General features: G+C 40.3%; 1 protein-coding gene across 1 annotated transcript; it reads right to left on the reverse strand.

Annotated features, from left to right (window-relative positions):
• LOC309693747 (kinesin-1 heavy chain) lies at window positions 1-24,039 on the reverse strand. Its single transcript, XM_082513255.1, has 26 exons — window positions 23,635-24,039; window positions 15,797-15,884; window positions 15,603-15,676; window positions 15,415-15,519; window positions 14,827-14,875; window positions 13,347-13,402; window positions 13,162-13,249; window positions 12,945-13,069; window positions 12,648-12,752; window positions 10,424-10,569; window positions 9,989-10,137; window positions 9,699-9,886; window positions 9,317-9,385; window positions 8,896-9,102; window positions 7,448-7,591; window positions 7,137-7,328; window positions 6,929-7,046; window positions 6,365-6,420; window positions 5,780-5,889; window positions 5,462-5,563; window positions 5,250-5,310; window positions 4,518-4,589; window positions 4,220-4,324; window positions 3,838-4,054; window positions 3,163-3,298; window positions 1-2,895 (listed from the first exon to the last, which is right to left on the reverse strand). The coding sequence occupies exons 1-26, from the start codon at window positions 23,758-23,760 to the stop codon at window positions 2,892-2,894; spliced, it is 2,892 nt and encodes a 963-aa protein (XP_082369381.1). The 5' UTR covers window positions 23,761-24,039; the 3' UTR covers window positions 1-2,891.

Genomic DNA, 24,039 nt, shown 5'->3' on the forward strand with positions numbered 1-24,039 from the left:
GGCAGTTTTTTTTCCTCATAATTATTTAATCACACATACATTTACATCATGCAGTCAATCCAAAACTGATCTCATTAACGTCCCGTCTCCGTCCGTATCAGAGCCCAGCCATTTGTGCCCCAGTTCTCCAGGAATGATCCAGTACCTTGTCCACTGATGGAGCCCCAAAACTGTCCTTTTAAAAACTGACCAACTATTACACAGTAATAAAAAAAAAGTGGCTACACTTTTAATTTAGAATTAATGCAAAATTTAATTTAGGTAAACACACGTATTTATCTTTTTGCTGTATTTATTCCCCATTTCGTGTCCAGTTTTGGTGGGAGGTCAAAGGATGAACATCTTGAGGTCCACGCGGCAATGTCTCAGCTAAATCTAGAAGGTTACACAGATGGTATAAACCGTCTCCATAAGACACCAAACACTGTCCTGTCATAGATGCAGGGAGCTACTCCTCCCTGCATCTTGCAGAGCTAAATTATTACAACTGAATACACTTCAGCGACAACAAGCAGTTGTCAAAACTTTTCTTCCCCTCCTCCACTCAAAAACAGCCACATGTGGAGTGTTTTTTATCTGAGTGCAGCTAAAGAAGTGCTGTTTTACACCCAGCTTTCCTGTATGGAGATAACAGGTTTTAGCCAAAATCATTTCCCCTCCTTTTGTTTTCCAGCTACATTCGTTCCACCAGTCTCAAAACGTATCCTTTTTCAGTAGAAGTTTCTTTGACCAATCTTCCTAAAAAGCTTCAAACTCAAAACTTTGGGTCATATGTGATTTTTTATACAATCTGTGCACTTTTGTTAACTTTCCATTACAGCAGCTGCAGTAGATTTGATATAGAATATGAGGTTTATATAAAACAACAAAACAAAAGATCTGCAACATGTCTCAGCTTTTCAGAAAGAGTGATCAAAGAAAGAGAGCACACACACCGAGGACTTGACACCAGTGAAAGTAAACGCAACACAAAAAGGAGGATTGGGCAGGTACTACCACTGCAACCACACCCTGATCACACCTGCCGGCCGACTGATATACAGTGTATTTTACAGTATATTGCACTTGCACAAGATGTTAGTGTTCTCATGCTGGGATTACAATCACAACAAGCTCTTTGCCAAATGCAGTGGGGCTTCACAGGGTTAAAATAAAGATGTGATGGGAAATTAATAACAATTTAAAAAAACCCACTAAAAAAAAACAACAAAAAACAAAAACACAAAAAATCTACACCCCTGGTTAGATTTAGTTAAATAGACCCTTCCTCCAGATGATAACAGAAGATCATTGTGCAATTATAGACCCCGCTCTCCCTGACTGGCTGATCAGCGGCGAAGGTTTAACCCATCAACTGAACGATCCCACTCCACCCGCCCATCATTACCCCCCACTTTGAAATAGAAATCTACACCATCTATGGAACAAAGAAAGAGATACAGTACATAAAACCCAGCATGACACTCTGCTAATTTATAACCGAAAGGGGGCGCATACAGTTACGGGTCTTTTAATCTATAAGGTGTGGGGAGGGAAGACGGAAGAAGCGAGGCACCCTTGAAAAAGAAAACATGACACTGTAGGGATTCAACAGTCAAACTAGTAACAAGAACCAAAAAAAAGAAGAGGTCCTGAATACACGAGTGAAAGGAGACGAGTTACCGACAGGGACCCAGCGAGGACAGGACGAGCTTCGTGTGCTATTTCCATCTATACACTTGCAATCTATGTGCTCCAATGTGCAGAGAGATATTAAACAGCTTCCATTAACACGTCATTATTAACCACTGAGAGAAGTAAAAACAGTACATTGAGCTACGTAGCATAGGCTATGCTAAAAGGTGGAAGTCTGTTGTGTTAACCGGATCCTCCTCCTCTCTTTTCCCTTCATTCTACATTCTTTGCATCCTTCTCATGAAGCCACCATTAACGAGTATAGTTTTTTTTTTAACTTAATATTAAAAACAGTTGGCCTCCACAGGTATTTAGGTAAATACACCTACGGTACACTGTTGCACGTCTTCTTGGCTTTAGTTTAATCCTTGTGTTTAGCCTCGTCTCTCCAGGGAAACGTGTGCAGTAGTGCCAATTTTACAACTGTACAACAAGATCAGACAGAACAGTAGTGCTCGACGCCATCTAGTCAATTCAAAACATTTTTTTGTACTTTTTTGTTTTTCCCTTAAAGAAGCATGTAAAATCTACCCAGAGAAAAGTGTGGTTAACAGCCAATGATAATAATAATAATTATAATAATAATAACAATGAACTGTACAGAGGTTAGCTTTATAGGGTCAAGCTGTTTCTCACTGTAGGGTCTCCTCTTCGTTTTTTTTTTTGGTCTTTTTTAGTATTAGGTGTTTATTTCTATGAATTTTTTGGATCTTTCGACCGTTACATTCAGCTTGGCACAGTGCAGAACTACTCGCACGACGACAGATGACGACAGACTGTGCAAAACGAAAAAGAAAAAAACTAAATAAAATCAACAAACCCGAAGCTACACATTCGAGTCGCGCTGCGGTTTCGCTCGCCGAGGCTTCGCTCAAGACTGCGTTTGGTTGCCTGAATAAGAATATTATCTTGGCTTTTTGTAAATTAAAACTGTTGTCTTCTTTCTTTTATTATATCCAGTAAGAGAAAAAGAGATAAGTCATGATTAGAACGTCGGGGAGAGGGGGGTGGGTAGGTGGAGGTGTGATGGTGGGGGGGCTGGAGCTGTACAAGCTGGGAATATTTATATATATATATATTTATATTTCAGAAACTCCTTCGTGGTTCCAAAGCAGCGACGAGGAGTCTGTTCGCTGTAATGGAATGACAGGCTGTCGGGGTGGGCGGGGGGTGATATTGGCTTCTTCTGTGGTGTCGTCCTTCTGTTCTGCTGCTCTTCAGCTACATAATAAAAATATATATATTAAAAAAAAAAAAATTAGTGAAGTGCATTAGTGAAGACTACTTTCATTTAACTTAAGAAGTTTTCAGTTGTACAATAAATAAAAATGATTTTTAACAGGATATCTTCAATACTCCTGGATATTAATGAAAGTCTACCATGCCTGGCTTTTGATGCGTTATTGTGTACTTTTAAGAATTGCTGTGTGAGAAAAAACAAAACAAAAACAAAACAAAAAAAAAACCTAACAACTACAAACTACTTACTTCTTGTCAGGCTTGCTGCTGCCCCCTCCTCTGATGGACACCGTCTGGCTGTTCTGGTAGAAGCCTCCTCCACTGCGGTTAATGTTGGGGTGGGTGGGGGATGCCACTGGCTGCTGCCCAGGCCTGATGGGTTTGGCTGAGCAGAAGAGGAAGACAAGTTACCTTTAGAAGACGACCGTTTGCTTTATGACAGGCAGCCAATCAGACAAAAGCTACAGTGGAGCCAAAACAGCAGGAATGCACCGAGGCCTGGTATAAGATGAATGTGGATTATTTTGAACTGTCAATCATACAAAGCTAATCTTAGAGAACTTCAGGGGGAAAAAGCAGAGACATAAGCCTAACAGGTTCCCATTAAAGTACCTTTCAACACATATAATCTAAAGAGATAGAAAAAGAAATACTCATATTTGGTATCAAATAATTGAGAAATCCAGTAGATATAAAAAAAAAATAAAAAAAATACACCAACACAAAGCTGGTGTATTTTTTTTTTTCAAAGTAAATTCAGCTTTCTATTTAAATGATATTCATATACAGGTTAGCAAAATCTTCTGCAAAACAGCAACACGATGTTCTCCTTTGATCCACCATAAAATTAAAATGTTGACTTTCTGTCGTAATTAAAAGGAAGAATGGTGAGGGGTGTTCCTCGCCCTGTTCATTCCTACTAACCAATCTGGGCTGAATGTCCCCTCCTGGCCATGTTCTTGGCTCTGACGGCCTCTTTGATGCGGTCCACTTCCTGCTGGTAGCGCTTGCGATCGCGGGCGGCGTTCTCCTTGGCTTCCTTCAAAGCAGACTCCAAGGCCTTGACCCGCTCAGCCGTAGCTCGAAGACGCTTTTCCAGTTTAGGAAGCTCACAGCGCAGGTCTGCATTATCACGCACCAGCTGTGGGACAATTTGCGTGAAAACGTGGAAATCATTTAGTCATTTTAGCTTCATACATAAGTGCCAACAAGGGAAGATGAGTTGCGCTACAACAGGCAAACAAAAATATGGCATGAACAAAAAACAAAAAAACAAAAACAAAAGGTGTGCACGTCTGTCTCGTACCTGTTTGTGAACCTTGGTGAGCTGTTCAAGATTGTTCTCAAGAAAGGAAATTTTCTGTTTCTGAGCTGCACTCCCACCTGTGTCATCTGAGTCCATCTCAGCGCTCTGCACAAAATAAAAAACATACAGATGTGACTCATGAACAGAGATTAATATACACGCCTCCCATCTGTCACCACATCCTTGTTTATTGCTGCATGTGATTTTTGGTGTGCTCTCTCTCTTTTTAAACTCAAAGTTCTTCTCTACAGACATAAATATTTCTTGGTAAGCTGCCTGTCATCCTGTGAATGCTCACCTTCTTTACTCGGGTGGCCAGGTCCTGGACAAAGAGTTTCCTCAGGTTGTGCAGAGTCTGCAGCTCTTTAGCCTGAAATAAAAACAGAAAAGTGTATTCTAAACTCATTTGCAGGAATAATGAAACAAACACAGTGTGTTTCCTACAAAGGTGAATCCCATTTTTAATGGTAGTGTGTATGTATGCAAAAGTAAGACACAAGCATGCCAAATAATGCTGTTCATAACATGCTCCTCTCAAAATATTTTAACAGCAGAGCATTTTGTGATAAATTAATCATGCAGCAATAGAATCGGCTGCCCAATGTTTCTTCTGCACCACAAGTCATCTTCAACTCCACAGTACTGGACTGCAGGCTTCTGCTCCTCAGCCTCAGAGAGACCTCAGCAAAGCACAGCTCTCCATCTGTTGTATGTTCTGATTAGAGTGGCGCACTAGCTTTCAGAGGACTTCCAGAGCTGAACAAAGACTACAGAGTGCTGCAGTCCAACACTGTGAGTTGGACTTTGGTAAAACAGAATAACAATGACGACCACTACAGCGAGCCAGCGGAAGAGGAAACGGGGACTAGACTGCTAAAGTTTCAAAATAAGATCAAGGGAGTTAAATATAAAAGCAGATGGCATCCTTCTCCTGGGATTAAAAAGAATACTAAGCTGAGTAGTCAAAGACACCTGGTCAGACTGTTCAAACCCATGTACTTTATTTATCAGACAATTTCAATGAACTCACCACTGTCTCTTCCAGACCCTTCAGGTCCTGTCTGGCCTGCTCCCTCCTGTCCTGCATCACCCTGAAGAAGAACAAAAGAACAATAATACATCACATATGAAATTCTAAAAAACTATAACAAAACTGCGCGTTGACAGAGTTGTTTTTTGTTGCATCTTGAAAGTGAAGAGAAAAACAAACAGAAAATGGCGGCCAGTGGACAGTAAACATACGTGAGCTCGTGCAGCTTGCGGCTCTTCTCCTGATCGGTGGATTTGAGCTTCTCATGCTCCACTCTGAGTCTCTCCTGCTCCAGCATGATCTTCTGATTCAGACTAGAAGAAACAAAATAAAATCATAGTAAGTATGTCTCAGTCAACATATCCAAGTCCTGAGTGCACTTTTTCTACTCTTCTCATGAACCTCCATGCAGTTTCAATTAAACTTTGCATAAATATTTGTTCGACTGTGGGTTTCCATGTCCCACTACTGCATCTATGTGCACAGACAAAGACTGACGACAAAGGCAGCCGGACATTGTAAAGCCTTACTCCTGCAGCTCGGTGATGAGCTTCTCCTTGTTGTCCAGCTCGTCTCTCAGGCTGCTGATCTGTTTCTGATGAGCTTCACGATGGGAGTGGATCTGCTTCTCCACTGCTTCCTGAACACAGACATAAACAGATAATCAGATTCAAAGGAAATTTTCACTGACTAATAAACAAGCAAAATGATAATGGGATACAAAAAATTACCAGGATGACATTTAGCATTAGCATGGGAGTGACATATTTTAGTAACAATAGTCAGCCAAAGGCCGCCACTGAGAACATTTTATGTGGCATTTTATGCACCCACAATTGATCTCACACTATTATATGGCAGGACAAAATGAGACTCAAAGGACCACTTGTTCTTAATGTCTCTTCTGGCCGTCATCAGCTGATGTGAAACAGCCAGCCCAATAAAGGTAAAAACACACACCAACACAGAAATAAGACAATAAAATTAAGAAACAGAAATTAAAAATAAAATACGTGAGTGTGTAATTTTCCTGTCAATAATAAAATACTTCCCTAAAATAAAACTGATGTTTGTTTGTTTTTTAACATCCTGTTTATTGGGAATGAGGAACACACCTTGACTTCATTGGCAGTCTGGATCTCGTTCTCTTTCTCCATAGCATGGACTTTCTCTGCATAACAGAAAACAATTCCCCATTATTCACTGACATCAAAAGGACAAAGTGCTGAATGCATTGTACAAAAGATCCTCAAAGTGAACTCATTATTTTCTGTAGGAAACCACACTGAGTTTAACCAGCCGTGAAAGCTTGTTTATTTCTGCTAGACTGCACGTCGTCTTAACCTCCTAGGACCTGGCGTCCACATATGTGGACATCACATTTTATTTAGACCAAAATACTGAATTTTGCTCTACAAGGGCCTGGTATCCACTTACAAGGACATTATACTGTCCTCATACTTGGCTCTTATTTTTCTTAAAAACAAAAATAAGGTAAAAAAAAAAAAATAAATCTGGTAATTCTTTGTTTTTACATTCATCGGGCCCCAATATGACCAAATATCAAAGAGAAATTAAAAATCCATGCCGTGGAAGAGTTCAGGTCTTAGGAGGTTAAAGCGGACTTTGAGTGAGTGCCAGTGCTTTAATTCCTGCCCTTCCCTCATAGAGTGACGTACCTTGAGCATTGAGCTTGACAAGTTCCTCATTGAGAGCATCCACATTTTCCTCCAACTGCCTCTTCTTCTGCTCCACATTTTGCAGGTACTCAGTCAAGGACTTGATTTTAGCCTCGTGCTTTGGACAGAGGAAAGAGGCACATGTAAATACATAGGTGCCAGTGAAAGCCGTGATTCACTGTGCCGTTTTCGGTTCGTTTCCACATACCTGGGAGATGCGCAGCTGGCAGGCAGCCAGTTCCTTCTCGTTCTCATCCATCTTCTTGTTGCTTTCTGCCTGGGTTCCCTCTAGCTGCTTGCAGCGTTTCACCATCGTCTTCACTTCTGACTTCATCTTGCTGATGTACAGACGGGCCACTGTAAACTCCTCATCAATCAGACCACTGCCACCGTCATGTTGCTGAAATGAAAAACCGACGTTAAGACCACATAGTGGGAAAAGAAATGAGAAAAAGAGGAACAAAAACTGGAAAAGATGGATAGAAGCTGAACCAGAAAGTGCAGAAATCAGCTCAGTACCTTAATGTCATTGCTGCCTACAGCGATGCCAATCTCAGTTAGGTCTTTAAGCAGTGATGACATCATCTCAGTCACCCTCTTCTTCTGGTGGTTGGACATCTCCTTCAGCTTCTGAAGCTCAGAGTCCAGAGATGACAGGATGGACTGCAAGAAAAGAGAAAGTATTAATACAAAGTTAACTGCTATTGAACGATTCAGCACTAACGTTGTCACTGCTCCTCCTTTTCTTCTCTTGGCTGATCCCTTTTAGGGGTCACTGCAGATAAACGACTTCCATCTCATCCTATCCCAACCCAACACCAACCATCTGCACTTCCTCCTTCACTACATCCATACATTCTGTGGTCTTCCTCTTTTCCTCCTTCCTATCTGCTCCATCTTCAATATTCCTTTGTCCAATATATTCACAACTGTCTCCAAGCTCTTCAGCCTGAGCTGTCCCTCTTGCTTCTTAACCAATATTTGAATTTAATTCAGTGCTATTCTCTATAATACAACAATACAACCGGTGTACTGGTGCATGCGTGTTCATCTTTCCCTGTCAGGCATCTCTCTATCACTGTGTTCAAGTATAGCACATGCTGGGAATATTTTATTGCACTTGCAAGTAAAACTTGTGCAATTAATATTATTTCAGCTGTATGTGAGCAGGTGAACCTATAATTAATAACAGCAACTAGTGACCTACTCACTCTCACACTGAGCTAAAATGAGAGAAGCATGTTATTTATGTTTATGTTATGATGTTATTTATTCTATGCATTTTGATCTAATTAGCATACTGATAGATATAAATTCCATAATCTTATGTTATTTTTTATATGTGTCTGTTAGATTAAAAAAAAAAAAAAAAAAAAAAAAAAGTCAGGGAAGCAATATCCAGACGGATTCTGCTGTACAGACACAAGAATGATTTCCAGTCTGCAAGTGGAAAAAACTGGATCAGTGCATGCCAATTAAAGTTTCCTCCACATTCTCTGACCCTGCACACGACAACTTATGTGGCCAAAAGGCTACTACTACTACTACAGGCATTGCTCCCTCACTCCTCTGCTGCTTTTTCAATACGTTCTTGTAAACAGGCATTGAGACTTATTTGAGGGTGTAATTACCTTTGTAAAATCATAAATTAATGTTTTTGCCTTGAGGCACGTAATAAGAATGAAGGCATTTAGTCAATCTGCCAAGTACTTCTCCACTTTATGGAACATGGTTCAGTTACTTACAGAAACAAAGGTTCTGCAGCACCAATTAATATGCACATGTTTGCCGGGTGAATGTGTCAGTTCTAGTTTTTAATCCCCGCAGGTTTTAAAGGCTTTAATTATAGCGCTGTGTCTGTGTGTTGCATATTAACATGGCCACTATAAAGGACACGTAAAAGGCACCTGAATGAAATTAAAGTATCACTGAGTCTATGAGCATGCTGATATCTGTTCCGGGCTCACCGATTTCTGGCTGAGCTCCTCGCTGATGGTCTCAAACTCCTTGGTTTTATCCTCCACCTCTTGGCTCTTCTGGTCATAATTGACAGCCAGCTCTTCCAGAGCCTGCAGCACCTCCTTCACCTCCTCCTTTGAGGCTTCGTTTTCCGCCTGGAGGCGGTTCAGCTCTGTCTGGAGGTTCTCATGATCACGGCGGGAAGAGGCTAGAAGCTGGATGAAGGAAAAGCAGCTTAACTTTGTTTTATTCTTTTAAACGTGTCATTGCAACAATAAGGAAAGCTGACTGCATTTTAAGTCCAATAAAAACATTTTTCATAGTGATGTGACAGCTTCACGTTTTTCCTCGCTCCTGTGAAGCTACAAAGATCACGAGTTCACTCTGCATCTGTGCCTCCACGCCACCTGTTAGACCTCCAGTACTCACCTCCTCCTGGTCCAGCATCTGTTGCTTCAGCTTCTCAGCCAGCTGGCTCTGCTGGTTGATTTCCTCATCCTGTAAAGGGTAAAGACAGACGGCAACATCAGCATTTACGCCAGGCCAAACACCACAAGTAGACAATTACAAGGTGAAAGACCACTGGTTAAACAAAGAATGGTCTGGATGATTAAAGGAACATTTTTCTCATTTAATAACTGAAGATTTTCAAAAGAAGACTCAGACTTCTACTTCCCAATGAAAAGGAAGCAGAATAAAGTCTGACGGGAATCAATCTTTAGTTACTGGTATAACTTAACTGTTGTCGCATTTTCACATTTACTAAGTAGTAATTGTTTAAAACCTGTCACACACAGGTTGACAAACGCACCTTATCATCCAGCTGTTTATAGAGTTTGGCCAGCTCTGCTTCACACTTGTCCTTCTCCACGTCAGTGAGCCGAACGCCGGGCACGTTGGGCGTGGAGGCCGCCTTTTCGTTTATAACATTATCCAGGGCCAGCACCTCGGCGTTGGCTTTCTCCTTATCAAACTGCTCCTCCACTGGCACGCTCTCACCTGAGGAGCAGCAGGAAAACGTGTGTTCAGTAGATGGAAGAAGAGTTGTTTCTTTCATGCGCACATAAACGGCACTGAGAAAGGATTAGACGACAGCCTCACCATTTCTCCAGCGGTTCAGCTCATTCTCCAGCCACGTGATGGTGTTCCTCAGGGTCTTGTTCTTCTCCTTCTCTCTCTCATACTTCTGCTTCCACTGCTCTGCTGTCAGCTCAATGTTCACTGTCACTGTGTTCTTGATGGTCTTTGCTCTGGATTATGAAGAAATACATTTTTGTTTTCCACCAGAGAAAAACCTCATGCATCATTATTCATTACAAGGAAAATAGCACATAAATGCACCATCTGAAACTTAACAAGTATTTTTTTTATAACTTTATATTCTGCTTTGTTGTAAATCTGATATTTATAATTACATTTTCTAATGTAGTTGCTTAATTTATATGAAAACATTTTCTGTAATGTCAAAGTGGGACGTGAAGCAGATTTGTTTTCACAAAACCAACACAGTTGAAAATTTTCCATCAGCCTACTGACCTCTGCCCGAACATTAGGGTGGTTTTGGTTTCAGCCTCATTAAAGGAGGAAGGTGAGCAGCAGATGACAATGGTGGTTCGACAGTTACCGCCCAGCGAGTCCTGCAGGATACGGGTCATCTTGCTGTCTCGGTAAGGGATGTAAGCCTTGAAATGGGCAACAAAAAACATAAAATTCAATGACAGAAAAGCACACTTGTATTCAAACACAAGTAAAACATCAGCTCTGCAATTAGTCCCATAAATATGAAATTAGGATTAATAATAACTAAATGTTTTATAGTCATCACATATAGCTCAATTCTCTGAAATAAAATTAATAAATAAAAGCTTTAGAGAAAAAGAAAAGCTTTTTTTTTTTTTAAACCACAGCACATGTGTAGTCACTGACATTAGTGACTAATATCAGTGACAGGATAAGATATGCATCAGGTTCTCAGAGAAGGTGGCATTGTCAACAGAGATACTCAACCTTTTCGACAGAGGACACTTTTGAAGGACAGGCGCAGTCAATTAATATATTTACCAGAAATTAAACAACCAATAAAAAGTGAAGAAACATTAAAAGGCCTGGAAGTCAGCTTTTTTCAATATGATTTACCTACAAATTTACAGCATATATTAACAATACTAACTAGGTAAAATTTCTTATTCTTTCGGCCCCTCTCTTATTAGGTATGGCCACAGTAGATCACCTACTTACTCAGCCTATCCTTAACACTCTCGTCTGTCACACCAAACCTCTCAGGTCTTCCTCTTTTCTTCCTGCCTGATCTCATCACACACAAAGATAGCTACCAATCCTACAAGTTTCTGGGCTCAGTCACTCAGTTTGAGTCATATTGAATAAAACATCAACCCTTTAATGTTCTGCTCAACCATTTGGTAGGGCATTTTGAGTCCTTATATTGTTCTGAAACAGCACTGACATTAACTTGACCTGCCTGAGCAACTTCTACCACTTGGTTTTGATAGGTTATTTTTAAAAGAATCCACTGGATGTCAATATGTCTTTTAATGGTTAGCAATGACAAAGCTAACCACTAAAAGACATATTGAATGCTTGAAATGTGGACAAGTTGGGTACATTTTTTTGGTCATGAGGCATGGTTTAGGTTAGAGGCATCGCTGTTGACGACAATACCCCATCAGCCTTTTACAGCTGAGGGTTAAAAACCTTTATCCGCCTATATTACAGGTCTCACAAGTTTAGAAAAAAAAACAGACATTTAAATAATAACTTGATATATGATTCACATTTATCCAAATGGCTAAGCTGAAACGGCCTCCTATACATCACACTCCTACACACAGTAACGGTAAGCAAGACATCTGTGGACAATAGCTCATTTGTTTTACACCATTGCCCGCCTCAGGTTGTTTACAAAGCCAAGAGTCTCTACATCAGACCAATCGTTGATCAAAATGAAAAGGGTGAAATCAGAATGAAAATTGCTGGGAGAAATGTTTTTGCTTTTTTTTTTTTTAAATCTGCGTAAGTGTTACTGCAGCACAAAGAACCTGTAGAAGGCTGAAAATGTTACTTTCACATCAAGACCACAGAAAAGGACTGGTTTTTCAACAAGCACACCAAGCCTGGGGTTGTGCAGCTGGTCGGTACCGACTTTGCTTCTGTTTACTACAATAACAGTAATGCCTGTCTGCTTCAAAATGCAACAGAAGCATGAGGCAAAAGAGCATAGCCTGAGGTTATAACAGATTTAATGCTTATTATGCTGAATACACCACATTATGCTGTGAAAACCAAATTATTTTTCATAATGTTTTGAACCAAAGACAGACTTCAGATATAAAACACCTTTACCAAATGGATAATTATTCATCCAAAATAAATAATAAAAATCCTAGACACGATCAAAAAATACTCATAAACAGACCTCTTAAAAAGGAGAAATTGGCACACATTTGAAGCATTCTTAAAAGCGGGGCTTTTCATAGCATTTAGGGAGCCGGTATATGATTGAGGGCCATAAGGGAACTTTTAGTAAATGCCTCAAATGCTTTGTTTTTTGGGTAGTTTTTGTAGGTTTGTAGTTCTTCAGTAATTTGTGAGGTGACTACTACATTCTTTGACATCAGCTGCATTTGCACGTGTTAGGATGGTGGGACGTTCAAGTTTAAATGGAAGAAAAAAAAAATACTCCTTTGTTTTACACTGCTGAATCACAGTAAGAGTCTAAAATCTATAACAAAGTAGTACTGACCGTTCCTTCAGCCAATGCAGAGATGACATTTCCCAGGGATGACAGGGACTTGTTGATGTTCTTGGCTTCATCTAGCACTGCTCCCTCAGCACCTGTTTTACTGACCTGAGAATCACAGAATAAATAAAGTTCAATAGTCAACAAAAAGAATGGATTGTAGCCCAAATTATTTGCCACTACATGAAAAAAAAACAAAAAACAAAGGAACAATTTATATTACAATAATTTATCACTAAGTTACTGCTAGAGCAGAATGAATACCACTGAGGCCAATATGTAACAAATGTTCCAGCTTACCTTTTCACTACCAGCCAGATCTACCAGGTACAGCTTTCCACTGAGCTTCTGCTCTGTTTGAGTATTCTCCTGTTTAACGTTGATCAGGAAGATACTGTGACTCCTGGAGCTGTGCTCGTTCATGTCTGAGGGAGAGGCGACATTGGGTCAGACATCATCAGCCTATAAAATACAAAATCTACAGTAAATAGATTCATGACAGAGGGTGGTATCTTACTTGTAACTGCTACATGTCTGTTAGCTTTTCCTTCATCAATTGTATCCATGACCTCCTCTGGGCTGCAGACAAATCTCTCAGTGCAGCCCTTTAAAAAAGGAAAACATGAGGTTAGACTCTTGGTCTTCTCTTTCCAGCAGGTTTTACCAGTTTGTTGAAATCTGATATATATGAGTAGGTCTCACCTTGACATAAGGTACTCTGTTTTTGTCTTCATGCACTGACAAATTGGTCTTTGACACTGGAAGTAAATTGGAATAAATCAGCCTTACAAACTAATTTTGAACTATAAACATTTAATTCAAAGGCATTATAAAAGACAAAGCCATGACATTAGAAAGAATCCTGAAATGAAATCTATAGACGCAACAGAAATGGCAGGGAAAAAGCCTTTAAAACCATAAAACAGCAAACAAGTGCTTTTTGTTTTGTCAATATTTGACTGGTTTCTCTGTATAAGTACATTCCAGTGACCAGTCAAATTAAATTAAATTTAGATAACATTTCAAAATTACTGTCTAAATCAGTGCCCTGTGGCATTTCACAATGCTGCCAAGTGGCGAGACTTGTAGATGTATTGAAACTTATGGACCCATTATACTCGCTGTTCCTGCACTGGCCATATAAAGGCCCTTTATCCGACCAGAAAGTTTTATTATTCATATCTTCATGTGTGTTCAGTCTTCTGCCATTTCTACATCTTCACTGTCTTGGACTTCTAAACCATTTCCTTTTAGATCGTTTACAACAAACAAAGCCAGAAAAACCCAATCAGCAAGAAATATGACGACCTGTAACTTTTTTACAATTAATAATAAAACACGTAGTTTATTAAAAAATGACGACAAAACCTTATTATGCAATGTAGGGCAATATAAGAACTGGTACTGTGAGAGATTTAAGGCACAGCACAACTGACACAACAAAACACTGAGGATCAGCTTCTGCAGCTCATTTTGATATGAATATATAGTGTGTACTTGTACTGTTAGCATAACAAGCATGCTATGCACTTGTGTAGTAGTGATTTTTGATAATACAGTGCATCTTGAATTAAAGATGGCAAGTTTCTTTCTTTACCTTTACCTGCAATTTTCACTGAGACAGTGAAGATGGCAATTCAAGATACATAAAACAAGGCCACAAACTCACATGTTAACAAGCTTGCTAGACCTCAGTAAGCATCAGTAAAATCACTTGTCCTGACTCTGCATCCTCATGCAACCAACTAAAAACTGCCCCTCCCTTTGGTCATCTTTCTATTTCTGCTATCTTGAGTCAAGATGCCAGCGACTTGGTAAAGAAAGTATACATCATCCCACTATTCATAGAGCACTTTATAAAGTTGTACTTGATAGTGTAAACATATATGACTCAAAATGTGTAAGCATGGAAATACGTGATTAAGATCAAATAAAATACAAATAAACAAAAGAAATATTTCTCTTGAAACAGCCTGCTCCTATGCTTAGTTTTTAGATGTTTTTATACATTGTTGCACTTACAAAATTACCTACATTTGCAATTCTGTACATATACAGCTAACAACTGCCACACCGTGCTTCTAACTGCTGCTCATTAATTTCCATTTCACAGACTTCTCCTTTGACATGTGTTACCAAAGTTTGGTACAATTAGAGGAGATGAGAAATGTTTGACACTTACCGTCCAAAAGGTCCCGGATCTTGTCTAAGTAGATTTCAAAATATGAAACCTGTAAACAGATAAACAATCTCATTATGCAGGGCCAAACTGAAGGAACAAACTAAACAATCCAGATGCACACTCATCGATCTGCCTTACTCTAAGAGAAAGATGTGCGAAGGTCTGAAGAGTGTAGTTTGTAATTGTTTCTTGGATCTTTTTGATTAAATGATTTAATTCATTTCTTCACACATACTTCAAATACAGCAGCAGCAGACAGTTAAAATCTGGTACTTAGTACAGTTTCACAGTAAGGGCTTTAACATAAGAGCAGAGCTCAAAGGAGGTGGGTCAAACAGGAAATATGACATTGCAGTTCAAAGCATATCACCCTTCTCCGTCTCTTATATTGTCTCAGGCATAAGAAACACAGAATAACCGCAGGCTACAAAAAAAAGAAGGAACTAAGCAGCTTGTCTCTTGCACTCATAGTCTCAGATCTTAGCTATATATCTGAAAATGTAACTTCAGTTTTAAGGAGTAAAAACTGCACTTTTTATAAAAAACTTTATCTGTTGGATCACTGTATTGTGCATCCCGTCTTCTTACTTTGATATGAAACTCTAGGTTTTCGTCCATGGAATAGATGTAGTTGAAGATGTCTTGCACTATCCTGGGGATAATTCCCATTGAATCTGTGTCATGGAGATTCCCCTGGGAACACAGAACAAATTACTGTAATGTCTCAAAGTCAAATGAAAATTTTATTGAAGACAAGACTTGGAGGCCATCCTTACCTCCATGGTGTGTGTTTTACCAGATGATGTCTGCCCATATGCAAAAATTGTCCCATTATAACCCTCGAGAACATCTACAAGAAAACCCAAAACAACTCAGAACTTAGTAAAGCAAAGATTCAACTGATCTGCTGTGTAAATGCCTGTAAACAAAGAAATATAAAATGATTACAAAAATAAAAGCGACCCCTCACCTTTTACAATCTTTTGGGCGCAGGCGTTGTACACTTGTTCTTGTGTTGTATTTGACTGAAACACTCTGTCAAACATGTAAGGTTTACCCTGCAGGGGGAAAAATAAGGAAAAAAAAGGAAGAGGAGTATTAATGACAGTAAAAAAAAGAAAAAAGAAAAAAAAGAAAGCCAATAATCTGCAATCTCTGAAAAATAAACCGACTTGCGTTTTGTAAACAGATGTGTGTACAATAGTTTCTTTCACTAACAGACACAATAGGAATTCACTACGGACCATGTTCCCACCCAGAATCGGATAGGTGTTTCCTGATGGAAGCTGACCAGCAGGCTGTAAGTTATACAAACTTAAAAAAATGTCCAGCAGCAGCAGCAGCATAGATTCATCTACAGTAACTCAAAGATAGACATGGGGACCCACTACACAATATTTACTTGGATTACTAAATAATACTTTGTTACAATAAATAACAGATGAGTAATCAGCTGCTTATGCAAACAGTTTCTTGCTACAGATGTTCTGCACTTGGTGACAGTAGTTCTTCTTCTGCAGTCTTTCACAGCACAGTGGAGCAGCCCACTAACTGCCTCTCCACCTGCTGCAAAAGTTCTGTTTTTTGTGGCCTTCTAGCTTACAACATAAGGCCTACTAGGGCTGGGCGATATGGCCTAAAATCAATATCACGATAAATTGAGCAGTTAACCTCGATAACGATAAATGGACGATAACCACCCCAAGTGCCAAAAAAAAAACAAACGTTTTTTTTTTTTTTTTCATTTGATGGAGCTGTGGCAGGCAGCATAGTTCCTCCAGTTATTTTGATAATATTATTCCCCCTAGACCTATTCATTGCAATTATATTATTACCACTTTAAAGGACTGTAAAATGTCACTGAAAATAAATGAAGACATTCAGGGCCACCGTAAGTAAGTACTTTTAGTGGTTAAGATTTATTAACTGAACAAAATAAAAAGTGTAGGATACAATATGTAACCATGCTCTCTAAAAAATGTGTATCCCTTGTAAACAAAATAGTTTAATAATAAATATGTTTCACATTGGCTATTCACAAAATAAACAATGATTGTGCAAATGTAATGCCATCATGGACAAAGGCCTATCTCTGCTAAGGCCTTGAGGTACTATAACTTGTAAACAAATAATGTCACAAACACAAATGTCAATTGAACACAGAAAAAACTATAATAAATACTAAGCACTGCCATGTGACTAGTGAAAACTATAAACTCTTAAACAAAAACTTGTGCTGCAGGTGGTGGAAGAGGTTGGTTGTGTTACCTTGACTTGACGCAACAGTCTTTTTGCAGAGTTTACATTTAACAATTTTTTGATCAATATCATCCTTGTTGAATCCAAAATGTTGCCAAACGATTGATGATGCATTTTTTTTTTGTTAACAAGCGTCTCCTCTTCCTCCTCCACCAGCTCTACCTCCGTCGCTGCTGCTTCAACATTTAAATCGTCCTCCATTTGTTCACCCGTGTCTCGTCTTGTTATGCTGGGTTTATGCTGGGCTTACACTGTGCGATTTTTGGCCCATTTTGAGCCGATTTTTGAGTCGTGCGACCGTTTTGGCGATCTGCCCGATTTTGGCCTTCATCGTGCGTCATGCATCGTATAGTATACGTGGGGTAACGAGAAGCGATTGACACCTCACGACGAGCTACCGATCATCAATCGCTTGGTCGTCGCGACCGTCGTGAGGGTGTGACCGCAGTTTGTCACACTGCGCACGCGCAAACACAAATGTCAGCGAAAAAGACTGCGCGGCACGGCAGTGCAGCGTGTGATCTGGACACAAGCGATGGACGCACAACTTGTAGAACTTTGGAAAGCTTATCCGAGCCTTTTCAATGTGGCCTCACAAAATGATCACGACCACAACAACCGTGAAAATAGTTGGATCTACACTGCTGCTCCATCACAGCTGCCTGATCAATGTTTTTCATTAGCAATTTAGCAAAGTTGATGGTGGTGGTGTGCGTGTCTGTGTGAGTGAAAGACAGAGAGGGAGAGCGAGCGACAGAATTTCTGTTATAACCTTCATTTTATGTACGCACAGTGTGAGCACTCAGGTCGCATCAGAGCATCGGGCCGTATAGTGTGAGACCCTGCATCGTGACCTATGAACTTCTAACCCCTGCGAGTCAATCGTACAGTTTGAGCAGGAGCTGACTCGCGCGACTGAAAAAAATCGCAGTGTCTGCTCAACAGGTAGTAGAGTCATGTGACTCCACCCCGTCAAGTCTGTAACGTAGCACAGCGTCTTAAAGGGACATGAACATCGCCAACCTGCACATGCCTTTTCTTTTTTTTTTTTAAATACCGAATTTACCGACATGGGCAAAATGACGTCGACGAGAGTCATAAATTTCGGTAACGATAAATTTTTGATATATCGCCCAGCCCTACCATCATAATGGTAGATGGTGATGTCAGGGTGGATCCCTGATCGTGACACAAGAGACTCGCCAGAACATGGTTCTGATCAGCCTGCCAATGGCAGAACATGACACCAGAAGGACTAGCTGGTAAGCAGTAACTGAACCTTAAAAATAAAGAGTGGCAGCATTGTTCACCAGCAAAATCATTAATGGTTGTAAAGTCTACGTGTGGGGAAACACTGTTAATTGTACTTTAGGTGTGTTTCATCAGTTGTTAAGTGTTTAAAAGCATTTTTTCCCCAAACACATTTTCCTTTTTTTTTTCTTTTTTTTTTTTAAGAGAGAAAACTGAAAGATACCAGGAAATGTATTTTAATAGGAGGGATGTCATCTGATGTTGGACAAAATAAATAAATAAATAAACCTAAACTAAAACCTTGGCGGCTTTTATACTGTTGTATTTTTTTACTCTCCACCCAATTCAGCCTTTGTCAGCTGCACTCTAGTTAACCTCTAAATGCTTGCATTTCCCATCTAATATAGCTTTTCTCATCCCACATCTCTCTCCCAGCATTTGAAATAAACTAAAGTATACCCTGAGCTTTTAGTGCTAATTTAAGAGCCATCCTGCTTCAAAAAAGCCAAGTGTATCTCACTCTGACCCACAGGCTAGTCAAAACTTCAAAGTAGACTTTCAGTCAGATAGCAATCAATAGCTGGCAAGATGACGAAGTGCAAGATGAGGAAGAAGATGATGAACTGCAGGGCGATAAAACTAATGCTACAAGCAAATCTGAAGTTCAGCTGGGATGGCATGCTATCTCTGAAGGTTTGGATCTCTCATCTTGTTTTCAGCCGTACAGGCAAGGACGTAGCTGTGATGTGTTAACAGTCTGAGCACAAGAGAGCCTCATTAGTGATAGCCCAGGTTAAAAACAGACATGGCAGCAGGTAAGTTACTGTCAGATTCAGCGTTAACACCTGTTTAGGAAGATGAAAATGACAACAAGCAACTGCTGTCACCTTGAAGGCTCCACTTACTAGCTTACTAGTTTGAGGCCAGGAATAAAAGCAAACACATTCACTACTCAAGGTGAAGTCACAGATACTTCATAGCCTGGCAGCAAACGCAACAGCCTGTTTACCGGTGTTGGAATCATTCAGACGACTGCAGCTGTGCTTAGATGTCCTCAATTTGCACACCGGCTCATAATCCCCTCCTGACAGACGGTCGCATCTAAAGCACAGCTCTGTGCAATACCTACCGGCAGCATCTTAAGACATTTGTAATTCATTCCAGTTAGCCACATCCCGGAAACTGACCCAAAACAAGAGTGCTGAGCCACTATCAGGACTGCCAGACGCTGTCAGCAAACAACAGAGCTTGACTTTAAAGTCCTCATTGTTACCTGCACTTATGTCTAATGGGATTACTGTGTGTAATTGTAACTGCAGTGAAATGTATTGTTAGAGTATTTATGAGTGCTCTGTCACACCCCTTGCTTCCTGATGGTTTTCTATCAGGCGTATTAAGTTATATCTTAGACAATAGAGCTACAATTAGATTATTCTACCAACACCCAATGCATCTTAATATTCGAAGCATGATACAGCCATGGGGTTTTTTCCCCAAATCTGGATTTTTCTTACATATGGCAGAAAAAAATAAAAGGTGTTGACTGCTTTCACTCTTCTCTGTCATCTGTTTAAGTGCTGCTGTCACAAGGACAGAAAATCTTCAAACCATTTCATATCATTTCTGTTTCAATTTGCTCCTTTTGCATATTTTTTTAACCTGATTTCGCCGTTTTGTCCAGTTTTATTTTACTTAGCTTTTTTATGTTATTTAGATTTTTTTGTTGTTATGGTTAATGTTTTGGCTGCTGGAACACAGTAAGTTCCCATGGTTTGGGATAAATACAGTATATCTGATTTATCTCATCTTATATGTTGCATAAGCACTTTTTTTATCCTGTGTTTCTCCATACTAGGGTTTTCACAATTAAATACATAAATATCAATACTCCTGTATTAAGTGATACTAAAAATTTATATCGAATTAAAATACACCTTTGCAACAGTATCGATACCAACAGTGGCCTCCTCCAGCCGATTCACAACTTCACACAACACTGCTGCAGATAGACGATGAACGTTAACTATGTGTTTATTCTTAACTTTTTCATACTGTTCTTCTTCTAAAATAATTCAATTATTTAGAGAGTAAGTATTACCGGTATTGGTGTTTGTGACCTAGGTATCAGTGCCTAGGTTCTGAAACATATTTTACCTTCATGATCTGTGATAAAATGATCCAAATACTCTGTAAAAACTTCTAAATACTTATTTTATTAACTAACTTCAAATTGGGAAAGAAAAAATTAAAATTAACAGGTTAAATTACCAAGTTTTCGAGAGATGACTTTGCCATCACTTCGGTTGTTGCAGGGTGGGGTCAAAATCTTCCCCTTTGTGAAAACAATATGGTATCAAATATTTCCCGAGGTATCAGTACCGAGTTTCAAATTCTAGTATTGTGACAACCCTACCAAACACATCAATCTTACTTGGGCAGACCATCCAACAATACTAGCGACTCATTTTAGCGTTTACATGTGTAATCAAAAAGTTCTCGTTTTAAGAGTTTAGTTGCTGCTAACCACCTAGCCGTCTAGGAGTCCTAGGACGTAGGACCTACTTCAGTGCTGCCACCTTACTCTACAGCTTGCGTCTGTCCTTGGAAATTCTATGTGAGCTGGAAGGTTCCTCTAACAGCAGGTGAAGGACCAGGTGTGGTCATGTCATGGCCACATTTCCAGAGCAGAACTATCCACCAACTGCCACCAGCAGCTCACTTGAGAAGCATCTTATTATAATGTTTAGTTATTTCCCACTGGGAAAAAAAAACAATTCCAAGAGGAGAAACTAGTGTGTAGCTCTTTATCCACCACACATGCACTCATATACATACAGTACATACAGTACATATAATTTTTTATACAACATTTCCTTTTATATCCTCTTTTGAATAATTTTCCTCCCATTTATCTTTCACGCTTTTGCAGTACTACACTTTGTAAAAGTACCTCAAAGCTGTTCTTGAGGGACATCTGAGGCTAATGTATGAAAATAGCAAACGTAAAAGCAAAGGAAGGGGGTGACGACCTGATCTTTCTGTGTACCACTGACGGAGAACGAAAGAAAGCATGAATAATTCACCTGCTGCACACTCACACTAGGATGGCAAAGCTTTCTTGGCAAATCAAGCTAGTTACGACACCCATACCACCTCATCTGGAAACTTCATCTACCTCTCGCTTTCAAGCCAAAAGACTGGGAGTACCTAAAAGTGAGCTACAGGGGAACTCTGATGTATTGCGTGAATTCCTCCGAAAAGATAAAGTGTGTTGGTAATCAGCTAATATCAAAGCTAAAAAGGAGCATTAAGCACTATCAAAATGGTCTGCACTGGTCTAGCTGCTTCTCTTTACAGCTGGAAGTGTGGGCACTGATGCTGAGGTATCAGTCCCAGCTCAGAGTCCATGCCCTGAATTGTTTCAAAAAGGACAAAGTATGAGCTAAGAGCATCTGCAAAACAAAATACATCACCATAATAATTACCCTCCCCACCCGCAGTGGTTGCCCAGCGCCCACTTGCTCTGATTGGTCCAACAGCTGGTAACCAGGAGAGAAAAACACCAGGGGATTACACAGGATCCCTGAGCTGCTGCCGGTCCTGTACTTCTCGAAGCAGATTTACCAACAGAGACGATTCGCTTCTGGCTCGCAACACTTGCGTCTCTCAAAATCTGCACTGGTATTTTGCCACTATGACTGGCACTCTGAACTGGGCAGGGCTGCATCATGCCTTAGCTGCACAGACAGTGTGCCTGCTATTAGCTGGAGGCCTGAAGTCATTGTCAGCAAAACTATTCAAGAACTCAGCACACAGCTCTAACGGTCATCTCTGTTTTTGCTTGACAGGAAATGAATGGCTGTGTTGTACTCTACAATCACCACCTAAATTAGTAGTTTTACTCGAGAAGACGTGACTCAAATTCACGACAAGTTTCTATTGCCTTGTAATCTCTCTTAAAGCTGTATTTCCATTGGTGATCATATCATATAAAGATAGCAAAGTCCACAAAGAGTGAGGCAGTTTGCCGTCAAGAAAAACTAATATTTAACCACGTTTTCTTCAAATAATATGCCACTCCCTTTCACCTGTTGAGCATACACTGTAAAATTTATATGTCAGTTCAGGTTTAGGGCTGTTTGCTTCTTAATTACAAGTAACTGTGAAATACATAAAGATCGGGTAACTTCCTTTTGTGTAGAGGCATGCAATGGCAGGGCATCAAGTTGTGTGAACAGCTCCTGCTCTAGACATGCTTTACAGGCCTGCGATGACAAAGCATCAAGTGCACATTATTTGCAAATGGTTCTCAAGTCAAGTTCTTTGTTGGTTTAGTAAAATGGAGGTAACGTGGTACTGCAAGGCATTTCCTTCTTTTGTTGTGATGGTAACTGTTCCAAAGCCTTTTATCCTTATCAAGTGCAAGGGGGGTAATTAAACTAAAGACAAAAAACTCTAGTTTAAACATCCTGAAAAGAGAACACATGGATTTTATAAGATAGCACTGCAATGTGTCCAGTCACTTTAGTCCAACAGACTACAACTGGCCTGCATGATAATGGACATTTCCACTCCCAGTTATTGTGTGTCCACGTTTCCTCTTCCTCATTCCCACCCTCATATCCAATACTCTGATAAACGTGCATGGTCTGCAGAAGGGTTGGTTCAACAGCCAGCTAGTCGGCTATCTGATGTTAGCTCTGATTAAGCTACAGTATTAATACTAGCCAGCTAGCCGAGGCCAGCTAATCTGTCAACTACCAGCTGGCCTAGCCTGCTAGCCACTACCAAATCAAAGCTGGCTTACGCTTTATGCTGACGCAAACTGTTCATAATAGAGTTATCGTTACAGATGCACACTCTATGAATAATTTATATCGTTATAAAATTGTAGTTTGTAAGGGATGGGACTGGCAGGCAAGCGCGCGGCCGCCGACGACATTTTAACCTGTCGCTGTGTTTGTGGCTTTGTTGAATGACAGCTCGCTAGCAATGACAGGGCAACCGCGAGTGGTGACATTTTTATGACAACAACTACTGGGCTTTGTTTCCGAAACGTGGAATTAAATCCTGCCGGAGTCTGTATATAAAATTAAAGCTGAAGACTTAGCACGTTATATGTGAGCCACTGAATCGAGGCGCCAGCCGAGGGCCAGCGAAACAACGCAACCGTGAGCAGGTTAGCGCCGCTAGCTACCAGGCTAAGGTGCTAACTGCCGTCAACGAAAGACAAAAATGGCGTACGGCTGCCAGTGCCGGAGGGCTCTGTCAAACAGGTAGCAACACAAATCAACTCACCCCGATAATGACGGTATCTTCCCCTTGAAACTTGGGAATGTACTTGTCGCCCCTGGTCACCTCGGAGCTGTTCAGGGGCCTAAAACGGCACATCACTTTGATCGTGCACTCCGCCGGGTCGGCCATCTTCCACGGTTCAAGAATGGAAATTCACGAGAAGAATTAAAGTATATACTGGATCTCAGGGGCGGCCGTGAGAGGCGAAAAGGGAGGCCGAGCCCCTCTGTCCCAATCTCAGGTTCTAGAAAGGGCGATGATCAGTTGGACATTAGACAAAAATCCTTGTTTTTCCACTCAGTCACTTCCCCCCGTCCTGTTAGGAAGCCATGATACCGGTGGATCAGCGGCTGGCCACCTCACCCCTCCTGCTACCGTGGATGTGGATCACAATGACGTCACCCCGGC

Source organism: Aulonocara stuartgranti, assembly GCF_965226115.1.
Source record: "Aulonocara stuartgranti genome assembly, chromosome: 18".
Taxonomy (NCBI): domain Eukaryota; kingdom Metazoa; phylum Chordata; class Actinopteri; order Cichliformes; family Cichlidae; genus Aulonocara; species Aulonocara stuartgranti.